Raw genomic sequence first — 24,244 nt, 5'->3', positions numbered from 1 at the left:
TCAAGGATTTCCTTTTTACTGCTTTCTTTTTTTTAATATAATTAACCTACAGTGTTATATTCATTTCAGGTGTACAATGTAGTGATTCAACACTTCTATGCATTACTCACTGTTCATCACGATAAGTGTGTTCTTAATCCCCTTTATCTGTTTATCCATCCCCCACCCACCCCACCCCCCCCTCTGGCAACCACACGTTTGTTCTCTATATTTATGAGTTTGGTTTTTTTGGTCATCTCTTGTTTTGTTTGTTTTGTTTCTTAACTTCCACATGAGTTAAATTATATGGTATGTGTCTTTCTCTAACTTACTTCATTTAGCATTATACCCTGTAGGTCCATCCACATTGTTGCAAAGGCAAGATTTCATTCTGTTTATGGATGAGTACTATTTCATTGTGTATGTATACTACATCTTTTTTATCCATTCATCTTTGGATGGACACTTGGGCTGCTTCCATATCTTGGCTGTTGTAAATAGGGCTGCAGTAACCATAGGGTTACATATATCTTTTTGAATTAGTGTTGAATTAGTGTTTTTGTTTTGTTTAGGTAAATATCCAGTAGTGAAATTACTGAATCATATGGGAATTATCTTCTTAATTTTTTAAGATAATTAACCTCCATACTGTTTTCCACTGTGACTGCACCAATTTATGTGTGTGAGGTCTCCCTTTTTCCACATTCTCACCAACACTTACTTGTTTTGTTGCAGTTGTGTGTGTGTGTGTGTGTGTGTGTGTGTTTGATTTTAGCTATTCTGACAGGTGTGAGGTGATATCTCATTGTGGTTTTGGTTTGCATTTCTGTTGAACTGGTGATGTTGAGCATCTTATCATGTATCTATTGGCCTTCTTTATGTCTTCTTTGGAAAAACGTCTAATCAGGTCCTTTGCCCATTTTTAACTGGATTATTTGTATTTTGGGTGTTGAGTTGTGTAAGTTCTTTATATATTTTGAATATTAAGTCCTTATTAGATATATCATTTGCAAAGATCTTTTTCCACTCAGTAGGTTGACCTCCTGTACAGTCCAAAATTTGCTGGTAACTTTTGACTCCCCAGAATCTTAACTACTAATAGCCTACTGTTGACCAAAAGCCTTACCAGTAACATAAAGTGCCAACTAGCACATATTTGTATGTTATATGTATTATATACCATATTATTACAATACAGTAAGCTTGAGAAAAAAATATTAAGAAAATCACGAGGAAGAAAAAGTATATTTATAGTACTTTACCATAAAAACTGTGTGTAAGTAGACATGTGCAGTTCAAACCTGTGTTGTCCAAGGGTTAAACTTTGTATCTCCTAGCCCCTATTGCTTCTGGTAGAGCCACATGACTAGTTCTCACCAATAAATGCAAGGAGAAGAAGGAACTGTCACTTCTGAGCCAAAGTAGTAAGGAAATGAGTATTCTTTCTCCCGTTCTTCCCCCAGTAATTGCTTAGAGGCAGAGAATACCTAGGCTCCCGTGGAGGGAAGGAGCCCTGGTCTCTAAATCACATCATGGGGGGAAAGCTGATTACTGACCAGAAGGACACTCATTGCATGCTTCTGGGAGTGAGAAATAACCATCCTGTAAGTTAAACCACTGAAATCATGAGGTTTATTTTTATAGCAGCTAGCCTTATCCTAAGTAACACAGTTAGGCACATTTTGCTGATAGAAGGCCATCTGAATAAAAGAGATGTTTATTGTCAAGTCATGAAAGACCTAAAGGGGAAACTGCTAAGCTATACACCTCCCACTTTCCTGTCCGAAGGCTTCTTCCTATACTTTTTATTTTCCATCTGCTTTGCAAACCCACCAGATCTCTGCCTGTTCAGAGTCTACCGGTCTTTCAAGGTGTGGCTCAAAAACCCATCTCCACCTGTCAGCCTTCAGTGCTTTCCTCCTAGATCAGGACAGTCCCTTCTTCCCTAGAGGTCACATTGCTTCTGTGCTAATTTGGCTATTGGGATTTATTGACACTCTTTTTCAGTGGCTTCTAACTTACCTGAAGTAAAACTTCATCTTGTTTATTTTGGTTTTATCAGTAATTCTGCATTGTTTAGCACATAGTAGAAGATGATTAATAAGCCCTTTTTGAAATGTTGAATAAACAAAAGCTAAATTGGGTATGTATTATAGGAATGTATTCTACTGTAAATAACTCAGCTAAATGTTCTTTTAGTCTTAATCATAAACCTGTTATATAAGTAATTATTTTAGGACTTTCAGCTTATGCATAAAATAATTCAAAATGTAACTATTTTGTTTAAAATTCTTAGTATATTCATTATTCTCAAATTAATGTGTAATAATCCTAATGAGTTATAATAGCTGTTATTTCTTCACAGTAAATCAAATTATATTATTTTCAAGTCAGCACAACATAATTTTCCTTACATAAGGTCAAGTGTTTTTAAAAGCTTGTATAGTCTGGTGATTTGTTTATATTTTTTTCTGCTTTTTTAAATTTCAAATTTCTATTTAAATTCCAGTTCGTTAACATATAGTGTAATATTAGTTTCAGGAGTAAAATTACTGATTCATCAATTTCATACAACGCCCAGTGTTCATCATAACAAGTGCCCTCTTTACTACCCATCACCCATTTAGCCTATCCACCTGCCTCCCCTCTAGCAACCTTTGTTCTCTATAGTTAAGAGTCTGTTTTATGGTTTGCCTCTCTCTTTTCCCCCCATGTTCATATTTTGTTTCTTAAATTCCACATATCATTGAAATCATATAGTATTTGTCTTTCTCTGATTGACTTCACTTAGCATAATACTCTCTAGCTCCATCCATGTCATTGCAAATGGCAAGATTTCATTCTCTTTCATGGCTAAGTAATAATCCATTGTATATTATATACCATAACTTCTTGATCCATTCATGAGTCAATGGACATTTGGATCTTTCTATAATTTAGCTATTGTTGATAATGCTCTTATAAACATCGGGGTGTGGCAATTCATTTATAAAACACATAGCAGAGTATTTTAAAATTGGAATATTCACAAAGTACTACAATGTGCAAAAATAAATAGAATACCAAGACAGCTTGGAAAACTAACACTAACAGAAGACACACACACACACCCAAAAAAGAAGAGAATTATAGAAAAATAAATAAATAAATATGACAATGGAGGCAGAAAGCAGGGAGACAACATGAAAAGGAAAAATATCCCTGATCTCCTTGAGGAGAGAGTGTTTCCTAAGCATTAATTTTAGAGAGAGGGAGAGAGAGAGATAAAGGGAGGGGTGGAGGGAAGCAATTGTTATTAAGCTCTTTGCAGTATTATCTGTTAAGTGTACAGTACTTGAAACAACTCAAATGTCCAGAAAATGATAAGGAGAGGATTTTATAAATTTTGTGAGGGATTGCCATATAGTGGAAAGAGTGTGGATTTGAGTGAGGTGACTTCAAGTTATGGTCCTTCTTCTAACCTGGGTTAGGCAAATATCCTAACCCTAACTTGTATCCCAGGGAACTCTGTGGCTCCTTCCAGGGTTAAAACTTTCTAATGCGGGGGGCCTGGGTGGCTCAGTCATTAAGCGTCTGCCTTTGGCTCAGGTCATGATCCCAGGGTCCTGGGGTCGAGCCCCGCATCGGGCTCCCTGCTCAGCGGGCAGCCTGCTTCTCCCTCTCCCACTCCCCCTGCTTGTGTTCCCTCTCTCGCTGTGTCTCTCTCTGTCAAAAAATAAATAAAAATCTTTTATATTATTTCAACAGAAAGTTTTCATTTATAGCATTGTTTATAGCACAGTCTTTTGGGTTGTCAAATTCTAACTCTGTTCATTCTCTGAGTATTTTTTGCAACCCTTTAAAAATTATGGTAACTAATAGATATGTAAACACTGTCTTGTTATCTTGTCTAATAAAAATTTGTGCCCCTTCCTCAAAAAAAAATCTTTAAAAAAAACTTTCTAATGCAATAAAATATTAAAACTTAACACTCTTCTGGGCGCCTGGGTGGCTCAGACGGCTAAGCGTCTGCCTTCGGCTCAGGTCATGATCCCAGAGTCCTGGGATCGAGTCCCGCATCGGGCTCCCTGCTCTGCGGGGAGCCTGCTTCTCCCTCTGCCTCTCTCTCTCTCTCTGTCTGCTCAGTGGGGAGCCTGCTTCTCCCTCTGCCTCTCTCTCTCTCTGTCTCATGAATAAATAAATAAAATCTTTAAAAAAAACCACTCTTCTGGGCGCCTGGGTGGCTCAGTCGGTTAAGCGACTGCCTTCGGCTCAGGTCATGATCCTGGAGTCCCGGGATTCGAGTCCCGCATCGGGCTCCCTGCTCAGCGGGGAGCCTGCTTCTCCCTCTGACCCTCTCCCCTCTCGTGCTGTTTCTCTCTCTCTCTCTCTCTCTCTCAAATAAATAAATAAAATTAAAAAAAAAACCACTCTTCTGATTTTAGCAAGTTTTCTGAATGGCATATCTCTTCATAGTGTGGGGGAGGGCAGCCAGCCCTTCTTGAAAGAGCAGAAATCTCCAAAAGCCAATAAACCATTATCCATTCTTTCAAGAAACACTTATTAAATGTGCAGGTACTAATCTAAACCAGGATTTTTTTCCCCCTAAAATGATACCAGGGGCAAGTTAACTTCTTGGAGTGACTTTCTTTGGTCCACGTAAAATTGTATTGAGAGTTGAATTATATTTAGGGACCTCTAGTACAGGACATAGCTTGTAATAGACTCTCAAGAAAATCTTGTTTCCTCCCTCTGGCATATAAAGGAACAACAAAATGAAAAAGCAGCAATAAGTTAGCTACACGTCTATCCTTGTATCGAGGGGTTGTTTGACACCACAACTGCCACAGTCAGTTTTCATTAGTGTGATACAAACCATAGTAAAATTATATTTCAAAAAATATTATATAAGGAAGAAAAAAGCAATTAATATTCCCTGGTCAATTTCATCCATAATAATTATGTAAGTTGGGTGCTGTCTATTAAGAGAACATCTCTTTAATGCGGATGAAAAGAGGATTCTAATGATGATGATGATGATGAAAACTAGCACTTATTAAATGCCTACTGTGTGCATCATTCCTTACACTTTGTGTATTTTACCTGATTTTAACTGTATCATAGATGACATAATAGCTTAGAGTCCCCTGTTTGTTGCTGCATTTTACCATCTACTGCCATTTGATAGATTCTGTAGATGTACCAAGTCCATTCTTCATTCACTTTATAAAAACCAAGTTCTTATTTGTGTAATATGCTAAGCACTGTGATAAATCAAAGAATGAGTTAGGCAGAGATCTCCTGGGGCAGTTACCATCAAGCAGAAGAGATAAATTATGCACATAATAGAATGTAAAATAAAAAGTTCAGTATAAAAGAGATGGATCATAAATGGCAGTGGGAATTCTGGGATGGTCATGGAAAGTTTCCTGCACACATGGAATTTGAAGTCCTCCTTCAAGGAGAGCAGGAATTTGGACATGGAGGTGTCAAAAAAATTTTTTTAAACTAAACTTTTAAGGACTTTATTTAGATGGATTATTGCAAAGAGGGGGACTATTGCATTTTGTTCTGGCTGATCAGTGGGGACAGCAGTTCAGCTAATCATTTATGAAGCAAAAATAGGAATTTGGAGGGTCTGTGTCTGGCCTTGTCATAGGTAAACAAAGGAACATCCATGAGTTTTATCCAAATTATAAGGGGAAGGGTGGATTTTTTACAGTAAGCTGTTGCCTGGAACAATAAAGGAGGGGGGAGTTTCTTAAATTTGCTGTTTTCTAGGATCACAGAGCTTGGGTAAAGTTCAACATTGTAAGGGGTATGGGAATAAAAAACCAGTGAGGACTCTCTAATGAATGAGATGTGCATGAGAGGACTTTCATTTAGTCAGGATGTGAAGATTTTGAAAAAGAATTGCACTAATAATAATAGTAGCTTTCTGAGTGCCAGACCCTGTTCTAAGCACCTTACATCAGTCAACTCGTTTAAATAATCCTTACAACCATCCAGTGACACAGGTACAATTATTGTCCCATTTTATATACAAGGAATTTGAACTCCTCAGAGGGTAAGTAACTTTGTCACACTGGTAGTAAGACGTACAACTGGGGCTGTAAGTCATAAAGCCCATGTCTCCCAGTAACTGGCCCAACCTCTTTTCATTCCTTCAAACTGTTCCTTTAACCCAGGGAGATAGGGGGCTTAAAACTGCTGGAACAAGGGAGAGGGGACATACAGTGATTTTCCACTTTCCAAAAACAATCAACTCAACGAATACGTATGAGAGATGTTGTGGGACACAGAAGAAAGAAGAACACAGAAAACTAGAAAATCTGAGTTTGGCTGTGGTGCACTGGACAAAAGAAAATGACAGTTAACAGGGAAGGTTCTGGATGCAGAGAATAAAAACCAAAAACCTCAACCAGTCAGGGCAGAAGGGGGGCCCACTGCTTTGTGTGGGAATGGGACAACTTAATATTGTCATCTTTATAGGCCCAGGTTTCCAGGCTTCGTTCCGCCATGAATGAGATTATGGCAGCCCTTAATATATGAGCGGTAGGTGGGAAATGCCTGCCACTAGTCCTTAAGAGCAGCCCTGAGTTACAGTCAGCCATCCCCACTAGTATGATTTAGCCTTCTAGAGTTAAGGACAATTACTGAATCCAACAGGCATTCACCTCTCCTTCCCTTAACCAGCTACATTTATATTTATTTCTACTGTTCACAACCACCATTGTTTTTCCTGATGATTATCTTGTGATTCAGTACATTCAGTCTAATGAGCCAGAGTGTACATAATACATGATTGAAAATTTTACTGAAAATATTGTTACCTATTTGACGTGTAAAGAATTGAACTAAGTTCATCTAGAGAGCATAGTTTATGTAGCAATGCTGATTGCTACAACCAACAGAGATTTTATTGGAAATGTAAAGCAGTTAAACTCTCTTGAGTCCATTCTGTGCCTCTGGACCAATGGTAAGCATATTCACATCCTTACCTCTTTTCATCTTCCCAGGAACCTATTAGTGGGGGATATGGTTTCTACTTTATGGATGAACAAATTGAAGTTAACAGAATTTAATCACTATGCCCAAGAGTTTGTACTTTAATCCTTAAAGTCCAGTTTTGGACCCAAACCTCCTTGATTTTAAAAATCTCCTAAACCTTTCCACTCTGAATTAGTCACTCACATTTTCAAGGCTGATCAATAACAGCTCTGCTACCTAATAGCTATGTGACCTTGGGGAAATTATTTAACTATGCTTTGACTTTGTTTCTTAATCTGAAAAGCGAGGGCAATCATATCTTCATCATAGGATCATTGTGAAGATTAAATCAATTAATATGTGTAAGGTATTTAAAAGACCTACATAGCCACTATTTTTTATGTTAGCTGTGGTTATTAAAGATAACGATTGAGATGACAATGAAACCATGCTCTCTTTCTTAAAAACTCAAAACAAATAGCCAAACTCAGTATCTCAGTATGGCTTTGTGTGCTCCAGCAGTAGGATTGATTACATATGTGTATATATTCTTTGTCCTGCCATACTCTTCTAGCAGTTTAAGTATAACTACAGAGAACTAGGAACATTAGTGTACTCAAAATTGAATTCACATATAATTTTGGAAAACATCAATTGGGAAAACTCTTTTGTGTCTATCTTTAAACTTATCTGAGTTCCTAAAATAAAATTTGTATTTGATATAAGAGGACAGGATGGCATCTTTGACAACTGGGTTTTGGGAAACTTAAAAAAAAAAAAAAAACAGGATTAAAAGAGCCAACATAATATTGAAGAGGAAGAACAAAACTAAAGGACTGATACTATAGGACTTCAGTATTTACTATAAACTACAGTAATCAAGACACTGGTGAAAGAACAAATAGATGAATGGAACAGAATAGAGATCCCAGAAATAGACCCAGATAAATAGAGTCAACTGATCTTTGACAAAGGAACAAAAGCCTATACAATGGAATAAAGTTAGTCCTCTCAACAGATGGTGTTGGAACAACTAGACATCCATAGGCAAAGATGAATCTAGACATAAAACTTAAATCCTTCACAAAAATTAACTCAAAATGTATCACAAGCATGTATGTAAAATGCAAAACTGTAAAACTCCTAGAGAATAACATTGGAGAAAACCTAGATGACCTTGGATTTGGTGATGACTTTTCAGCTAAAACGCCAAAGGTATGATCCATGAAAACAAAGAATTGATAAGCTAGACATCATTAAAACTAAAAATTCTCCTCTGAGAAGAGTAATGTCAAGAGAATAAGAGGACGAGTCATAAATTAGGGGAAAATATTTGCAAAAGATATATCTAACAAAGAAATGTTATCTGAAATATACAAAGAACTCCTAAAACTAAACAATAAGAAAACAAACAACCTGATTAAAAATGGGCCCAAGATTTTAATAGACATCTCACCAGAGAAGATGTACAGATGGCAAATAAGCATATGAAAAGATGTACCACATAAAAGCCATCAGAGAAATGCAAATTAAAAAGGATAGTGAGATACCACTACATATTTATCAGAATGGCCAAAATCTGGAACACTAACACCAGGTGCTGGCGAGGGTGTGGAGGCACTGGAATTCTCACTGATTGCTGGTAGGATCAAATGCAAAATGGTAGAGCCACTTTGGAAGACAATTGATGATTTCTTATAAAACTAAACATACTTTTACCATATGACCCAGCAATTGTGCTCCCTGGTATTTACCCAGAGGAGTTGAAAACTTTTGTCTGCATAAAAACCTGTACACAGATATTATACCAGCCTTATTCATAATTGCCAAAAATCAGAAGCAACCAAGACATCCTTCAGTAGGTGAATGGATAAATAAACTGTGGTACAGTCAGACAATGGAATATTATTCAGTTCTAGAAAGAAATGATCTATCAAGCCACAAAAAGACATGGAGGAAACTGAAATGCATATCAGTAAGTGAAAGAAGCCAGTCTGAAAAGGCTAAATACTGTATGATTCCATCTATATGACATTTTCGAAAAGGCAAAACTATGAAGACAGAAAAAAACAGTGGTTGCCAGGATTAAGGGTGGGGGAATGAGAGATGAATAGACAGAGCACAGGAGTTTTAGGACAGTGAATATACTCTGTATGATACTATGTCATACATTTTCCAAACTCAGAATGTATTAACACCAAGTGAACTCTAAGGTATACTATGGACTTTGGGTGATTATGATGTGTCAGTGTAGATTCATCAACTGTAACAAGTATGCAACTCTTGTGGGGGATGTTGATGATGGTGGGGGGGGGTAGTCTGTGCATGTAGTGGGGAGGGAGATATAGGGAATCTCTGTACCTTCCCCGCAGTTTTGTTGTGAACCTAAAACTACTCTTAAAAAATACTCTTTTATAACAAAATAAATAAAGAATTTGCATATCATTGCCCTTGTATGAAGAATCAGGATTACAGGGGGGCCTGGGTGGCTCAGTCATTAAGCATCTGCCTTCGGCTCAGGTCATGATCCCAGGGTCCTGGGATCGAGCCCCGCATCGGGCTCCCTGCTCCACGGGAAGCCTGCTTCTCCCTCTCCCACTCCCCCCGCTTGTGTTCCCTCTCTCGCTGTCTCTCTCTGTCAAATAAATAAATAAAATCTTTAAAAAAAAAAAAAAGAATCAGGATTACTAAAATGTAAGAAACATTTCCTCATATTTCCCATTTGTATGGAACATGGAGATGTTATCACTGCCTTGACTCACGTGCTCCCTATGGTGGTTGGGCTCCATGGAGCCTGAGCGGAGCCTGAGTTTTCTTGTCTAAAATATATGTTGATAGGTGTGAACTGGGATCAGAGATCCAAGAGGTCAACAAAGAATTAATAGGGAAAGGACTAAGGTACAAAAATAAGGTCCTTTCCTAGCAATTCAAGTCTAGAATGAAGTAAAATTTATTGGAGGTTGTGGTGTGTCTGAGTATTGGTAGTAGTGCTCACTTCCCTCAGGGCAGGCTTTAAGTAGGCCTTGGAGTTTGTGACAGTTTTATGCTCTGGGAAGTATGTGTTTGTAGATGATTCAAGCTGAGTTTAAAGGTTTGCAGCAGGGATTGCATAAAATATTGTGAAAATTGTATTGAAAATGATCTTAAATATTTTATTTTACTTTATTTTATTCTAAGTTCAGTTCAGGTGTAGAAATCTTCATAGTTATAAAGGTCTATAGTGAAACCTTTTTATCAGTGCTCAGAACTGATTAGTCTATCATACACACACATATCCTCCCATCTCATTTGTCCATCAGCAAGTCCTCAGTTATCCAGTGTCAATTTTATAAATACACATGCATACACATACACACTCACACTCACACTCATGCATTCAGAATCCCAGACATAAGCCTTTATTGTTTTAAATTACTTTTACTTCTCAGAACGATGAAGATCATGCATCAGGTAGCCTGGCAGGTGTTTTGATGCTCAGATTTGGCTATTTTCATCATTGATCTAAGTTGGTAAGAAGCAGATCTCAGAGAATTAAACATTTTAAATCTAGAAGACTAAACTAAATTCATTTAGAAGTTCCACTATGTCCTCTATGTAGCTATGACTTTCATCTCTTGCTGCCTTGAAGCTGAGCATAGAAGAGCAAATAGTGGCCTCTCTCCAGGCCAAACAGACTAGAAAAATGATCACACAAACAACTACTGATTTTTGCTTTGTTGAAAGGAAAATATTTCCATTCTAGACCACAAAAATGAGTAAAAATAATCTAAGACTCTTTAAGGACTATACTGATTTCTTCTGTATTTCTGAAACAAAGAAATAGTTAAGATACAATTTACACAACCCCAGGCCTGAAGAAACTGGGTCCTATGTACTAATATCAGGGCATCTCTCTGCTGCCACCTCTCCTGCCTCAAAACTATTCTCCACATTGTGAAAACCATATGCTTAAAAACCATCAGTAACTCACTCCACATTACTCAAAGGATAAAGTCCCAAATCCTTAGTTGGTTTTTGTCAACCCAGCAATCATTAGTCCTCACTTACCTCACACTCCTCCCCCCACCATCATCCATCTGTTTGCTGTATTCTACTTTATCATCCAGCCAAACTAAATTTTCTTGATCATACACCAAGGAGTATTCCTTCTGCCCAGATCACTGTCCACCCTCACCATAGACATTCACTTGATCAACTTCAGTGCATTCTTCAGGTCTAATGTATACCTTCCAGGTGAAGTCTTTCTTTAGTCCTCAAAATAAGTGGCTCCCCTTTTTGTGTTCTCATAGTGTCAAGGCACGTCTGTTTCACACACTTTTATAGTCATATATTTAAAGTAGTGTTTCTCAGATTTTCGGTGTGCATAGGAATTAAAAGGAGATCTTGTAAAAATGCAAATTCTGAGTCAGGGTGATGCCAGTGCTGCAGTCCCCAAAGCGTGTGCCGAGTAGCAAGGACGTAGAGTCTGTGTGCCTACGTGGACCTGAGGACAGGATCCACAGAGCCTGACACACAGCAGGCCCTGAATTCACAGCCACTGAATGAATTTCAAAAGCGATAGAATCTTGACAATATAACATTTTCATTTTAAAATACAAGCAGTGCTTACAAATAACCACTTGAGAAGAACTTTGTTAACTTCCTTCCCTCCTTCTGTATCTTGGTATTTCCATCTGTTCTTTCTGTCTCTTTGCCTCAAAGTTCACTGGTATCTGGAATTTCTACCCAATCCCTTCCTTTTCCTCTATTCCTTTTACACCCTGGAGGCATTTTCAATGATAGCACTTCTGAAAATAAAAAGCAAAGGAAGCCAGGGAAGAGAGATGAAGAAAAATGAACCTCTTTTCTCTTCTTCAGCTATCAGTTGAGTTACTTTCTTGTTTCTCCAAATCTAACCTCTTTGGACCTAATCAGACTATTTATCAAAGAATCCCAAACACATCCCTAGACTCCACTTTAGTGTTGTAATGCTCAAAACTATTGTCTGTATGTTCCTCAGAAATGGAAATTAACCTTGTATCAGTCATTTATTTACACAAAGACTTGTCTTTTAACATCTAAGTAAAGATTTGACTGTTTTTTAAGCCATATCTTTAAATGCATATTTGCCTAGGGCTTGCGGAGAGATACACGTAGTCATTTTGTTCCAAATATTTGTAGTTGGGTATATTGCAAACATGGAATAGTGAAAATACCACAAACTCCCTGTGGTCCCCTTACCACCCATATGCCCAGCCCTTGTCTCAGATACGAAAAATAAGAAATGTTAGAGAGCAGTCACTGTAGCAAAGGACGAAAGTGGTGAGAACATTTTATGAGATAATAATTCTCCTACCAGGTGGACAGCCTTTAAGGAGTACAGGCACTGCTCTTCTCTGCTCTTCTCCATTAGGGGTAGATATGTTTCCAAGCAGACAAAAACCATCAAGGAAAACATTGTTTTGGGGAGATAATGTGTACTCAGAAACCTCAGACACCTGTGATTTTAGGAAACCACAGATAGACTTTTCTACTAGGACATACAAATCTTTGTTAGGCTTTAAGTGTATTTAATGTCCAAAGGAACAATTTATGGAAGGGTGATTGGTCTGGATTTCTATATTAAATTTATGGTATGACTTACAGAATGCTTGCTCGCTTGCTCTCTCTGTGTATATACACACACACACACACACACAGATATATATATAATTTTGTGTGTGTGTCCTGCAGCAAAATTAAATCTACTGGACAAAATAATCATTAGCATATCTTGAAAAATCTTGGGGTTCTATCTAGTTCTTAGCTCACTATAGCTATTTATTTGCAATATTCTATATGCTTTTTTTTATCAACATGGCCTTAAATTGAGAAAAGGAAAATGAATATTTTGAAGTTCTTCTCAAGTGGTTATTTGTAAGCACTGCTTGTATTTTAAAATGAAAATGTTATATTGTCAAGATTCTATCTATTCTATATATATTCTATATATATATATAGATAGATAGTGTAGTCTGTATCTACATGATAAGTAAAATGTGTATTTGTATATATATCTAATTCATACCTTCCACATTTGCATCTCGTGTATGTATATGTATATGTATATACTCTATAATTTCATTTCTTGACAGCTAAGGCTTGAAAGAGATCAGAGGGGAAACTCTTGGTAAATGTGCAGATTTGCTCACTAACCAGATGTTAGACATATAAATTTTATACTAAAAATGCCATCCCCAAATATCAAGAAAATAGAACAACTATACTAGGGTATGGATTCTAGCAAATTAAAAGAAATATCTGCATGATCTATGTTTCTAATTATCTGACAGAGTGCTGTTAATAACTTTTCTGGAAGCCACAAACACAGCAGGAGCACTTAGTTATGATGCAGTCTTAAAATACACCACAATGCACTTTATCTGTGGCCTTCAAGATCACATTGGCAGCAGAGCCTACCATAATGAACTGTCCTGAAGCCTTGAGATGCTGTTTTCAGCAATTTTGCCTTTGAGTATTCAGATTTTACAGTGTGTGAAGTCTGACTGAATGTGCTTCGCCACTGTAACTTCAAAATATTCATTTTCCTTTTCTCAATTTAAGGCCATGTTGATTAAAAAAAAGCATATAGAATATTGCAAATAAATAGCTTTAGTGAGCTAAGAACTAGATAGAACCCCAAGATTTTTCAAGATATGCTAATGATTATTTTGTCCAGTAGATTTAATTTTGCTGCAGGACACACATAAAAAAAAGGTACTTCACACTCCCCATGGTTCTCAGTGGTGAACACACCAGCCCATAATTACCAGCACACAATTATTCAGTTATCTACTTGCAATCAAGAAAATATCATTCCTTGTCTTTTGATATTTTGTTTCACATCATGTAAGCATATGTCTAAAGCATTAATAAAATTATAAATTACACATTAGATGATCAAATAGGAGAAAATCTCTTCAACACTCACATTCTCTGCAATTTTCTTTCTTCTACAAATGTTACACCACTTTTGCTACTTTTATCTTAATTACAAAGAGTAGTTGGGGCACCTGGGTGGCTCAGTCGGTTAAGCATCTGACTTTTGGTTTCAGCTCAGGTCATGATCTCAGGGTCATGAGATCAAGCCCCAAGTCGGGCTCCCTGCTCAGTGTGGAACCTGCTTGAAATTCTCACTCCCTTTCCCTCTGCACCCACTCCCGCCACACTCTCTCTCCCTCTTCAAAAAAAAAAAAAAAAAATGAAAGAGTAGCACAGGGTTTGGTGGATAAGGAAAGAGAAGAAAAGGAAAAGTTAAGTCTTCCTAATAAGGAATATTATGCTGAATACTAACTACCACAACAAGTCATCAGTCGTGGAAATTAGAAGGAGCCCCCTTAAATGTGCATATGCTATTTTTTAAGGTTTAAAATATTTTACTTCCAATTTTAATTCACCAATATCCATTGTCACTTTTTAAAAATTATAGAGTTTTTTACCCCTCAGGTTATATATATATAACGAGAACTTAACTGCTCTTTTTGGAGTCACTCTGGGGTGTTGCATTAATTTTAGCTGTAGGATAACAATAAAAAGTAATTTTAGAAAACCACAAGGTAACTTAGGGGCCTCATAAATGAAAGCACTTTTCAGAATGCTTATTGATGAAGACAGCCTTAATGTTCCCTCAGCTTGGTTAACTTTAGACAGATTTCTTCATCGTTATAGGCCCCTCACCTCCGTGTTCTTAGAGCTTTAACTTTAGAAAATTTGAAGTTTTCAAATCTTTCCTGCCCCTCTGAGGTATAAATCATCTCCCAGGCTCTTGCCAGTTTTACGTCTCAGAGGTGTCTTTCTCAAAGACTTGGCAGCCTTCTCTTTGATATGTAATCATCAAGGAAACTAAGGTGCCCTCTTTCTAGTCTCTTTGTGGGAGTAGGAGTCTAACTTTGATAGATAAGTGTGTCAATTAGCAAACGCACATAGCCTAATCCCATTGACCATTCCCCTCCCCCAATGTCCTCCAGTACTTTTCTACTAGCTCATCCCAGTGCTTAAAATCTCTCTCACCTTTTGTTTTGGTGGAGTTGAGTTCTGTCTCTCTCCCCTAATGCAGTTGCCTTTCATAAATTCTTCCTTGCCTGTGTAATTCTGCCTGGTACAGTTTTTCTAGGACATCATTTAGACCTCAAGTTTACGGGAAAGGAATCTGGATCAATGTAAATAGATTTTTAAAGGATTTTAATGAATATTCTAAGACATAGAAATACCTTATCTACCTGCAATTACTAGGTCTTACCTTTTTAAGCCATACTACATTTTTGCCTACTTTTATCATTGATGGTGAAATTTTTTTTTTCCAGAGACAGGTTTTTATTTAACATTTATTGTAATGGGGTCCACGCAAAAGGAGGGGGTGAAGGGTGGGGAACATGCAGGGGACACAGGAACATGATGACATGGCCAGGGCCACAGCTTCAGGGCTGGGAGGGAAGTGGCTGAGAGCTCACGGGCACCCCCTCCGCCCCCGAGAGGGAGCCCACAGCTGTGGGGGGGAGCTGTCACTGCCGCTGCCGTCGCCGCCGCTGCCACCGCCATAGGACAGACCTCACCGGTACCTTTGTTGCAGAGCTCACAGACGTGGTGAGGGCCTTGGCTGTGCACCTTCATGTGGTCGGAAATATAAGCCGAGCTCAGCATCTTGCCACACACGTGACATGGCACCTCCTCCTCGGGTCGGACTGGGTGCGCCCGCAGTCGGTCCTTCGTAGCAAAAGCTGCCTCACATTTCTCACATTTGAAGGGCCGTTCTGTTGAGTGCACTTGTCTGACGTGACTGTTGAGGTGATCCGGCCGGGAGAAGCTCTTGCCACAGTGGGAGCAGTTGTAGGGCTTGTGCACAGCGCCGTCATGTGAGCGCACGTGGAAGCTCATGCGGTCCTTGCGCTTGAAGCGCTGCTGGCACACCGGGCACTGGTAGGGCTTCTCGTCCCAGTGCGACAGCTTGTGTCGGTTCAGGTGGTAGACGTCGCGGAAGGCCTTGCCGCACATCTCACAGGCGTGGTTCTTCCGGATGCGCTCTCCAGAGGCGGTCGTGGTCACCACGCCACCCGCGGCCACGGCGGCCGCTCCGCCGCCCGCACCCGCCTCTCCCGCTCCCCCGCCGGCTCGCCCAGGACATGATCAAAGTGTTTCCCATCCTTTTTAGAAGGGTTCAGATTTTAACCAACCCCCCCATGAGATTTTAAAACCATAGATATGTGGTATATCTGTTTATATATGGTGGCTTTTAGAATGCCATAAACTATTGTAATAGCCAAGATTTGTTTGCCCCTCAGAAACTAATTTCTGCACTCATGGGATGATAGTACCCACCGAAAATGAATAGATTAAAGCACAAAATAAAAATCACCTAAAATCCCACACCACAGAGGTGACTACTATTTGCATTTAGACAAATATCCTTTCATATATCTTGCTAACAATATTTTATATGCTTTCTTTTATCCATTCGTGTACTTTAATAACATAATGTGGACATATTTCCATATTAATATAAGTAGACATCATCCTTTTCAAGTATATACCATAATTTATTTAATTAATTAATTCAATTTCCTATGACATACCTTCTTTCTTTTTCTATTTTGTATTTTAAATAATGCTATGATGAATATCAAGCCATATCATATTTGCACATTTGATGTGATTTTTTTTTGTAGAAGATTGCATATGATAACTTTATGTAGAAAAATATAAAGACAAGGCAAGCAAAAACATGCACATGATACCAGGACGTCTAAATCAACCAAACTACTATAAAAGTATGTAAAGATAACTTATCCTTGTAACGGATCCTAGATTTACAATATTCCTTTAATTTGGGTGTAATCAATTAGTTGGATGCAGAAAACAAGATTAGAATTATATGTATAATTTGCATTATATATATCATAAGGAAATGGTAGATAAGCCTTTTATATTTAAAGACAGAATATATTGTCTTGCTTATATGGTAAACTATTGCTCTACCGCTCCTCCTTCCAAAAAATTACCCCAAATTGTTATTTGGGTGGGGGAACACATCTATCTATAACATCTATTTGTAAAATTTCAGACTTTGTTTCTCTCTGTATGTAACCATGTGAAAATACACTGTCTATCAGGTAAGGTAAGTAATTGAATTTCTAATTTTCTAAGTTCACAGTTTTATGTGTATTCATATCTTCCATTTGCCAGTTTTAAACTTAAATATATACATTCATTTTGTGAAATTAAAATAACCCTTGGAGAAGATGTAAGCAACAGAATGCAAATGGGGAGTTCTTTTGTGCTTTTCTTGTGTAGTGTTTACTCACTTTTCACCTTGTTATCTACAAAACATGGAAGTGCCTGAGGTGATATTTTTAGAAATAATTTCTCAAAGTATAATTTCTGGATAAAAAGTCATGTCTATTTAATTTTTTAAATAAGATTTCCAAACTGTCTTCCAAAAAGTCTTTACCAATTTATAGTCCTTCATATTTTGCAAGAGAAAACCTATTTACAACACTAGGTATTACCATTTTTTTTAATCTTGGCAAAACTTATAAAGACAAAGTGAACCCCCAATATTCTTTTAATTTTATATTATTTAATAACTAATTGGGTTGAGTTTTTCAGTGAGAATATTGACTATTTGTATTTTTTAAAGGTGTATTTATTTATTTGAGAGAGAGAGGGGTGGGGAGGAGAGAGTCAGAGGGAGAGGGAGGAGAGAAGCAGACTCCCCACTGAGCAGGGAGCCTGATGCAGGGCTTCATCTCATGACTGTGAGATTGTGACCTGAGCTGAAACCAAGAGTCTGACACTCAACCAACTGAGCCACCCAGGCACCCTGACTGTTTGTATTTTTAAAAGAGATTTCCCTAATCTTGTAATGTTCAGCAGTTTTTTTTTTCTTTTTTCTCTTTTTCATTCCTTATTAAACATATCGCCCAGGATATGATCATCTTGTGTAATAATTTAATGTATTTTTACAGTGGCAATTGTGGAAACTCTGTAGGGCTCTGTGCCATTTCATTTCACAAATGATTTTGCTTCCTTCTTTATTTACTTTTATATATAAATGAAGTTTATGACAACTAATGTATATGAGCTTATTCATATGGGTTGTGATTCTTAAAATATATTTTATAATAATTTTATGCGGAGGTGTTTAGAAAAATGACATTTAAATAATTGCAGATCTTTCATTATCACAGGTAAGATAATTTTTTTATACTTAAGGAGAACTTGATCATTCTAATATATTTTTTTATACTGAAACTTAGAGACTTCTCAATTCCCTTCACTCCTTAATCACTTTTTCTGTATAGATTTTGAACTGATATATTTTATTTTTTTCATCTTTATCTCTTTATATCATATTAATATGTACATTCCTGTGATTCCAGTTAGGCTGGAATCATTTCACTTATTTTTAGGGGCTGGTCATGTGAAGCAATACCTGTTTTCATAGTGGGCATATTTTTTTTTAATTTTATTTTATTATGTTATGTTAATCACCATACATTACATCATTAGTTTTTGATGTAGTGTTCCATGATTCATTGTTTGTGTATAACACCCAGTGCTCCATTCAATACGTGCCCTCTTTAATACGAGATGATGTGGGCATATTTTTTTATGCCAACTATTGCCCATTTCTCCAAATTTATCCACGAGAATTGTTACTGATACAGTTTAATCCTCTATTCATGTAAATTCTGATGTTTCCCTAATATTTTGTATATGATAATCCATATCTAGAAAGAAAAATGAAAGTCAGTAATTGTGCTTTGGTTTTGATGACTCTTTTTTGAGAATTATCTATGTAATTCGATAGTTATTTCATTAAACCTTACGGGGAATGGAGTACTACTGCATGCTACACCATGGATAAACCTTAAAAACATCATGCTAAGTGAAAGAAGCAAGTCACGAAAGACCAGCTATTGTATGATACCATTTGTATGAAATATCCAAGACAGAAAATTGATTAGTGGTTGCCAGGAAATGGTGGGTGGGGGAAGATTTGAAAGGTACTCATTAATTATTATTTTAATTTATATGTTGGGTCCATGAGTGCATTTGGACTTTTACTCAGAATCACATAACATAAAATTCACTATTTTAAGCAGTTTAAAGTGTATAATTTAGTGGATTTTAGTATACAGTAGTCCCCCTCTTATCCATGGGGGATATATTCCAATACCCTCAGGGGATGTGTAAAACTGTGGATAGTACCAAGCCTTATATATACTGTTTTTTCCTATAAATACATACCTTTGATGAAGTTTAATTTATAAGTGAGGCATGGTATGAGACCAACAACAGTAACTAATAATAGAAAAGAACAATTATAATAGCAATACACTGTAATAAAGGAATGTGAATTATCTCTCAAAGTATCTTATTATACTGTACTCACCCTTCATCTTGCGATGGTATGAGATGATGAAATGCCTACATGATAAGTTGAAGTGAGGTGACTGATATAAGCATTGTGATGGAGCATTAGGCTACTAGTGACCTTCTGACAATATGTCAGGAAAATCATCTGCTTCCAGAGCGCACTTGACCAGGGGTAACTGAGAACATGGGTAATGGAGACCCCCAAAAGTGAAACAGCAGGTAAATGGTTGGGAGGGGGGACTGCTGTATTCACAATGTCTACTTCCAGAACATATCCATTACACCAAAAATAAACCCCATACCTCCCAATTCCACCCTACTCCTATTTTCTGTCAACCACTAATCTACTTCCTGCCTGTATGGATTTGCCTATTCAAATAAAATCATACAAGAGGTGGTCTTTTGTGACTGCCTTCTTTCACTTAGCATGTTTTTAAGGTTCATCCTTGTTGTAGCATGTAGCAGTACTCCATTATTTTTATGGCTGAACAATATTCTCTTGCAACAACATAATACGTATTGTTTATCCCTTCATCATTTGATGTACATTTGGGTTGTTTCTACTGTTTCGCTATTATGAATAATGCTTCTATGAACATTTGTGTCTAAGTTTTTGCATGAACGTATTTTGAATTCATGTAGGTATATACCTAGTAGTGAAATTGCTGAGTCATAGGTAACTCTAACTTTTTAAGAAAGTACCAAACTGTTTTACACAACAGTTGTACCACTTTACATTCAAACAGTGCAAACCGCATGTTTACAGTATATGAGGGCTCCAGTTTTTCAACATCTTCACCAACTTGTTGTTTTCTCTCTCTCTTTTTTTTTTTTTAATTTTAGCCATCCTGGTGAGTGTAAAGTGGTATTGCATTCTTATTTTGTGCATTTGTTTTTAAATTGCTTGTTACAAGTGCATGTGTGGTTTTATAAGTGGAATCACTAATATCAAAGTTATATGACCATCTTGATGCATGCTCTGTGTCTTGTGGCATACTACAATGAGTTGATGATTGTTCTGTATTATATTTACAAAAGAAAAACAACTTTGTTTTAAAGTTGAGGATGTGATTGTATGTACTAGGCTTTACCCTAAGTAACTTTTTACAGCTAATTATTTCAGAATCTGTCTTTATTGAATTTGCAAAAGCAACTTTAAAAGAATCGTGCTAATAGATTTCTGTGTTAATGGACTGGCCATTCTGGCTTTTCTGCCTACTGTCTGTAGTGCCCAGAAAAGGGGGCACTCTAAATCATGCTTATTTATAACCTTCCTTGACCTGAAATTCCATTAGTGGAAGGAAAAAAGTAGCTTCTCATTGAAAAACATATTTACAAAATACTAGTATATAAACCATCCTTTCAAGGTAAGTTAAACTCCTCTAGAAATTTCATTAACTGTATTAGACTGATAGTCATTAAAATAAATATATCTTCATGAAACATTTTGCTTCCCTGGAGGCAAGATAATAAAAAAGATAAAACTAATGAGCGCTGTGAATTGTATAAGACTGTTGAATCACAGACCTGTACCTCTGAAACAAATAATACATTATATGTTAAAAAAGGAAGAAGAAGAAGAAGAAGATAGCAGGAGGGGAAGAATGAAGGGGGGGAAATTGGAGGGGTAGACGAACCATGAGAGACGATGGACTCTGAAAAACAAACAGGGTTCTAGAGGGGAGGGGGGTGCGAGGATGGGTTAGCCTGGTGGTGGGTATTGAGGAGGGCACGTTCTGCACGGAGCCCTGGGTGTTATGCACAAACAATGAATCATGGAACACTACATCTAAAACTAATGATGTAATGTATGGGGATTAACATGAGAATAAAAAAAATAATAAGAGACATCCCCCCTTGACATACAATTAAGTCTTATACATTGTGTTTTGGAGAATTTGAAGAAATAGCTTTAGTCAACTAATGAGAAAGTACTTCAGACTATATCTCATACTACCTCAAAGGCAATGTATTTTTAAGTCCAGCCTATAGTCTCTTATTCTTTTGGTTTGGAACTATAGGTAGGTATTTGGTTGGGAGGATTTTTGGGGGGAATCCTTTGTAAGCTTGCACAACTAAGCTAGATACAATGACTTAAAATAGAGTTCATCTGTATCAGTTTGACGTGCACGCGTGCGTGTGTGTGTGAGAGAGAGATAAAACATAGATGGGGGGGGCCAGGATGTACCCACTTCAACTTCACACACACTGCAGAAATCCACCGCATGGCCTTCTAGCTTTTGTGCTATCGATGCTAGCTGACAGGGTGGTCAGATAATCATACGACTACACCATCTCCTGAAACCAATATTATGCACTATATGCTAACTACCTAGAACTTAAATAAAAATTTGGAAAAAAAAAAAAACATTTGCACTTGCCCTTTATTTTTGGAAACCTTCAAAATTTTTTATGAATTAGAAATTTACAGACTATTTGGTATCCTTCAGTTGGTCATCACAGAATCCTATAGGATAATACGTGTTCAGAATTTTTCAGGTCACAATTTGAATTTTATTTGAAGAGACACAATTGTCATTAAAAATACAACAAAGAAAACTCCGGGGACAGAATGCTTAATTTAAATCCAGAACAGGCATGTAGCACCTATTTCATGTACTTGCAGAGTGACAAAGTGCTTTTCTTACCAGTGAAGAATAAAGGAAATGGTTTCTCACAGTCTATTTGGGATACTAATTGATTGCAGTTGAGGTAGGAGTTTTAATGAAATGGACACTTGTTCTCCAAGAATTGATCTGGAACCACCAACAAGTTAACAGACTGTTGAACACATAACAAGCCAGTGATGATTTGTAATCAGTCCTTGTCAGATTGGTTTCAGTTAAAACCTTTAACTCAGAAGACAGGGGCCACCTCATTATCAGTTTTCTTAGGTCAGATCAAGCAAAATTAAGAGTCATATTTAAAAAGTATTTGTGTTTGCAGGCATTCGTGTGAATGACATTTAAAACACAATTATGAGAACAAAATAAAAGCAGCTGAATTAGAATTCAATTAGAGCCTTTCCAATATATGTCAAATAAAAAGGAACAAATTTCACTGGAAGATGAAGGAATGAAGGAAACATTTTAGAGCATGCTTATTGCTCTTTGAATTTTATCAGTTGCAAGAAAAGGACATCATTGAAACATTGGTATTAAATAAACTTTGATGTTGCTATTTTTTCTTCTAATTTTCCCTTCCATAATGATTTCTGATTCTTTGTAATATACAAATAAACAAAATGTAAAGAGGTCAACACTGGATGTGAGTGTGTGCTGTTGCTGCAGTTGATATATTCTTATCTAGTGACGTCTGTGTCACAACTCTCCTTTCATCTTCTTTCACAGTTCATTTGCCTCCTCTCCTTTTTTCCTTCATGATTATCTGCTTTTACAGCTTTAACAATGACCTTGTATTTCCTTCAATGCCTTCTCTTCCAAAGAACAAATCCCATATGCCCAGCTACTTACTAGAAGGGTTCACTGGGACATCTCCATGTGGCCCCAGTATCTCCCCTCTTTTATTTCTCATCTTCTGTGTACTATCCCCCTTCCTTCATATTAAACAACAAAAATCACTTCATCATCTCTTAATTTGCCATTAGTTAATTATTTTACTGATGTCAAAAGTCTCCATCATCTTTGATTCTTGCCTGTCCTTTAACTCCAAATCTCATTCGGTAGCAGATCCAACTGAGAAAGAGAAATTGACACCTGTGACTGGTTTCCAGAGTGTTAACATTTTATTATTAATTATCTTAATAGTCCTAATTCTTACCTGCTTCATAGTTGCACAGATCCCACCTGCTGATTCAAATACTTACTCCCTCATGCCTAAGCCAAAAATGGTATGTACGTGATATATGGTCCTTGGCAGACATTTCATTTGATCTTGACATTCTCTCCTGATGTTCCTCTATATGACTTCAAAATTCAGTAGTGTCTCAGAAAGTCGAAATCAGTACAGTATCATTGGCACAGTATGAAATCTGTCTGCAATCTTGGCCTACGTTATTGTATTACCATGTAGAATGCTCTTCTTGTCTGCAGATAATTCCACTCTGCATATGTTATACAAACTTCCATCAGATAAATCTACCTGAAGCACACTTCTTGTGTCATTTTACCATTCCACATGAATGTAATCATCTGTATATGTTGGGATGCAGAAATGTTTGGGAAGTCCTGTTTAATGAATTGGCATGATTATTGCTTCATGAGTTGTGTCTCAGAACTCATTGTTGCTCATTTTGGAGGGTCTCCAGAGATATATTGGGAAGAATAGCTCTTTTTCTGAAAAACAGAACCCTCCTGCTCCTGTTTGGGGTGGAAATTTTCTTTGCTCTGGTTCTTCAGACAAATGATCCCACCCCGCTTACTTATACCCACAAAATTTGCAAATCTTCCAGTTAGCTGATGACATCCATCATTTTATTTTAGTGTGAGAATGGACTCTTTTCTTCATCTAGTCCTTGTCATTTCAGTGAGATTGCATTGAGAAAGAAAGATAAACAGATATTCTTAGTCCAGTATCTTACATATCTAACATTTTTATTTTGAAACAGTTTTCAACTTAGAAAAAACTTCCAAAAATAGCATAGAGAGTCCCTGTGTACCTTTTATCCACCTTCCCCAAATTTTAACAACTTACGTAATTGTAGTAAAATTATCAAAATCAGGAAATTGACATTTATTCAGTACCATTAATGAATCTACAGATTAGTCCTGTTTGGTAAAGTGTAATGTTCAACTATTAGTATATTGGCTATATTTATTCAAAGTTTCATTTCTACTTAATTTAAAACAAAGAGATATAACTAATGATGTAATGTATGGGGATTAACATAAGAATAAAAATTAAAAAAAAAAAGAGATATAGCACTTAGATGCAGTGGTTGATC

At 36.9% G+C, this 24,244-nt stretch overlaps 2 protein-coding genes and 2 non-coding genes across 4 annotated transcripts in view; 1 reads left to right on the top strand and 3 right to left on the bottom strand.

Moving 5' to 3' along the window:
• Positions 1-24,244, top strand: part of IL1RAPL1 (interleukin 1 receptor accessory protein like 1) — a 665,379-nt gene that overhangs the window by 143,771 nt on the left and 497,364 nt on the right. The gene's annotated exons all lie outside the window — the stretch shown is intronic.
• LOC123323541 lies at positions 10,122-10,191 on the bottom strand. The gene has a single exon (XR_006539474.1). It is a non-coding gene; the product is annotated as a small nucleolar RNA U2-30 (small nucleolar RNA).
• Positions 10,371-10,450, bottom strand: LOC123323542. Its single transcript, XR_006539475.1, has one exon. It is a non-coding gene; the product is annotated as a small nucleolar RNA U2-19 (small nucleolar RNA).
• On the bottom strand, positions 15,384-17,659 carry LOC110594273 (myc-associated zinc finger protein-like; the record flags this gene model as incomplete). The annotated part of the gene is given in 3 exon segments (XM_021705816.1): positions 15,384-15,462; positions 15,464-16,078; positions 17,622-17,659. Coding segments are annotated over 3 exon segments (732 nt in total), but the record flags the coding sequence as incomplete, so codon positions are not given.

This window comes from Neomonachus schauinslandi, chromosome X (assembly GCF_002201575.2).
Source record: "Neomonachus schauinslandi chromosome X, ASM220157v2, whole genome shotgun sequence".
Taxonomy (NCBI): Eukaryota; Metazoa; Chordata; class Mammalia; order Carnivora; family Phocidae; genus Neomonachus; species Neomonachus schauinslandi.
This window is presented reverse-complemented; position numbering and strand designations above follow the sequence as displayed.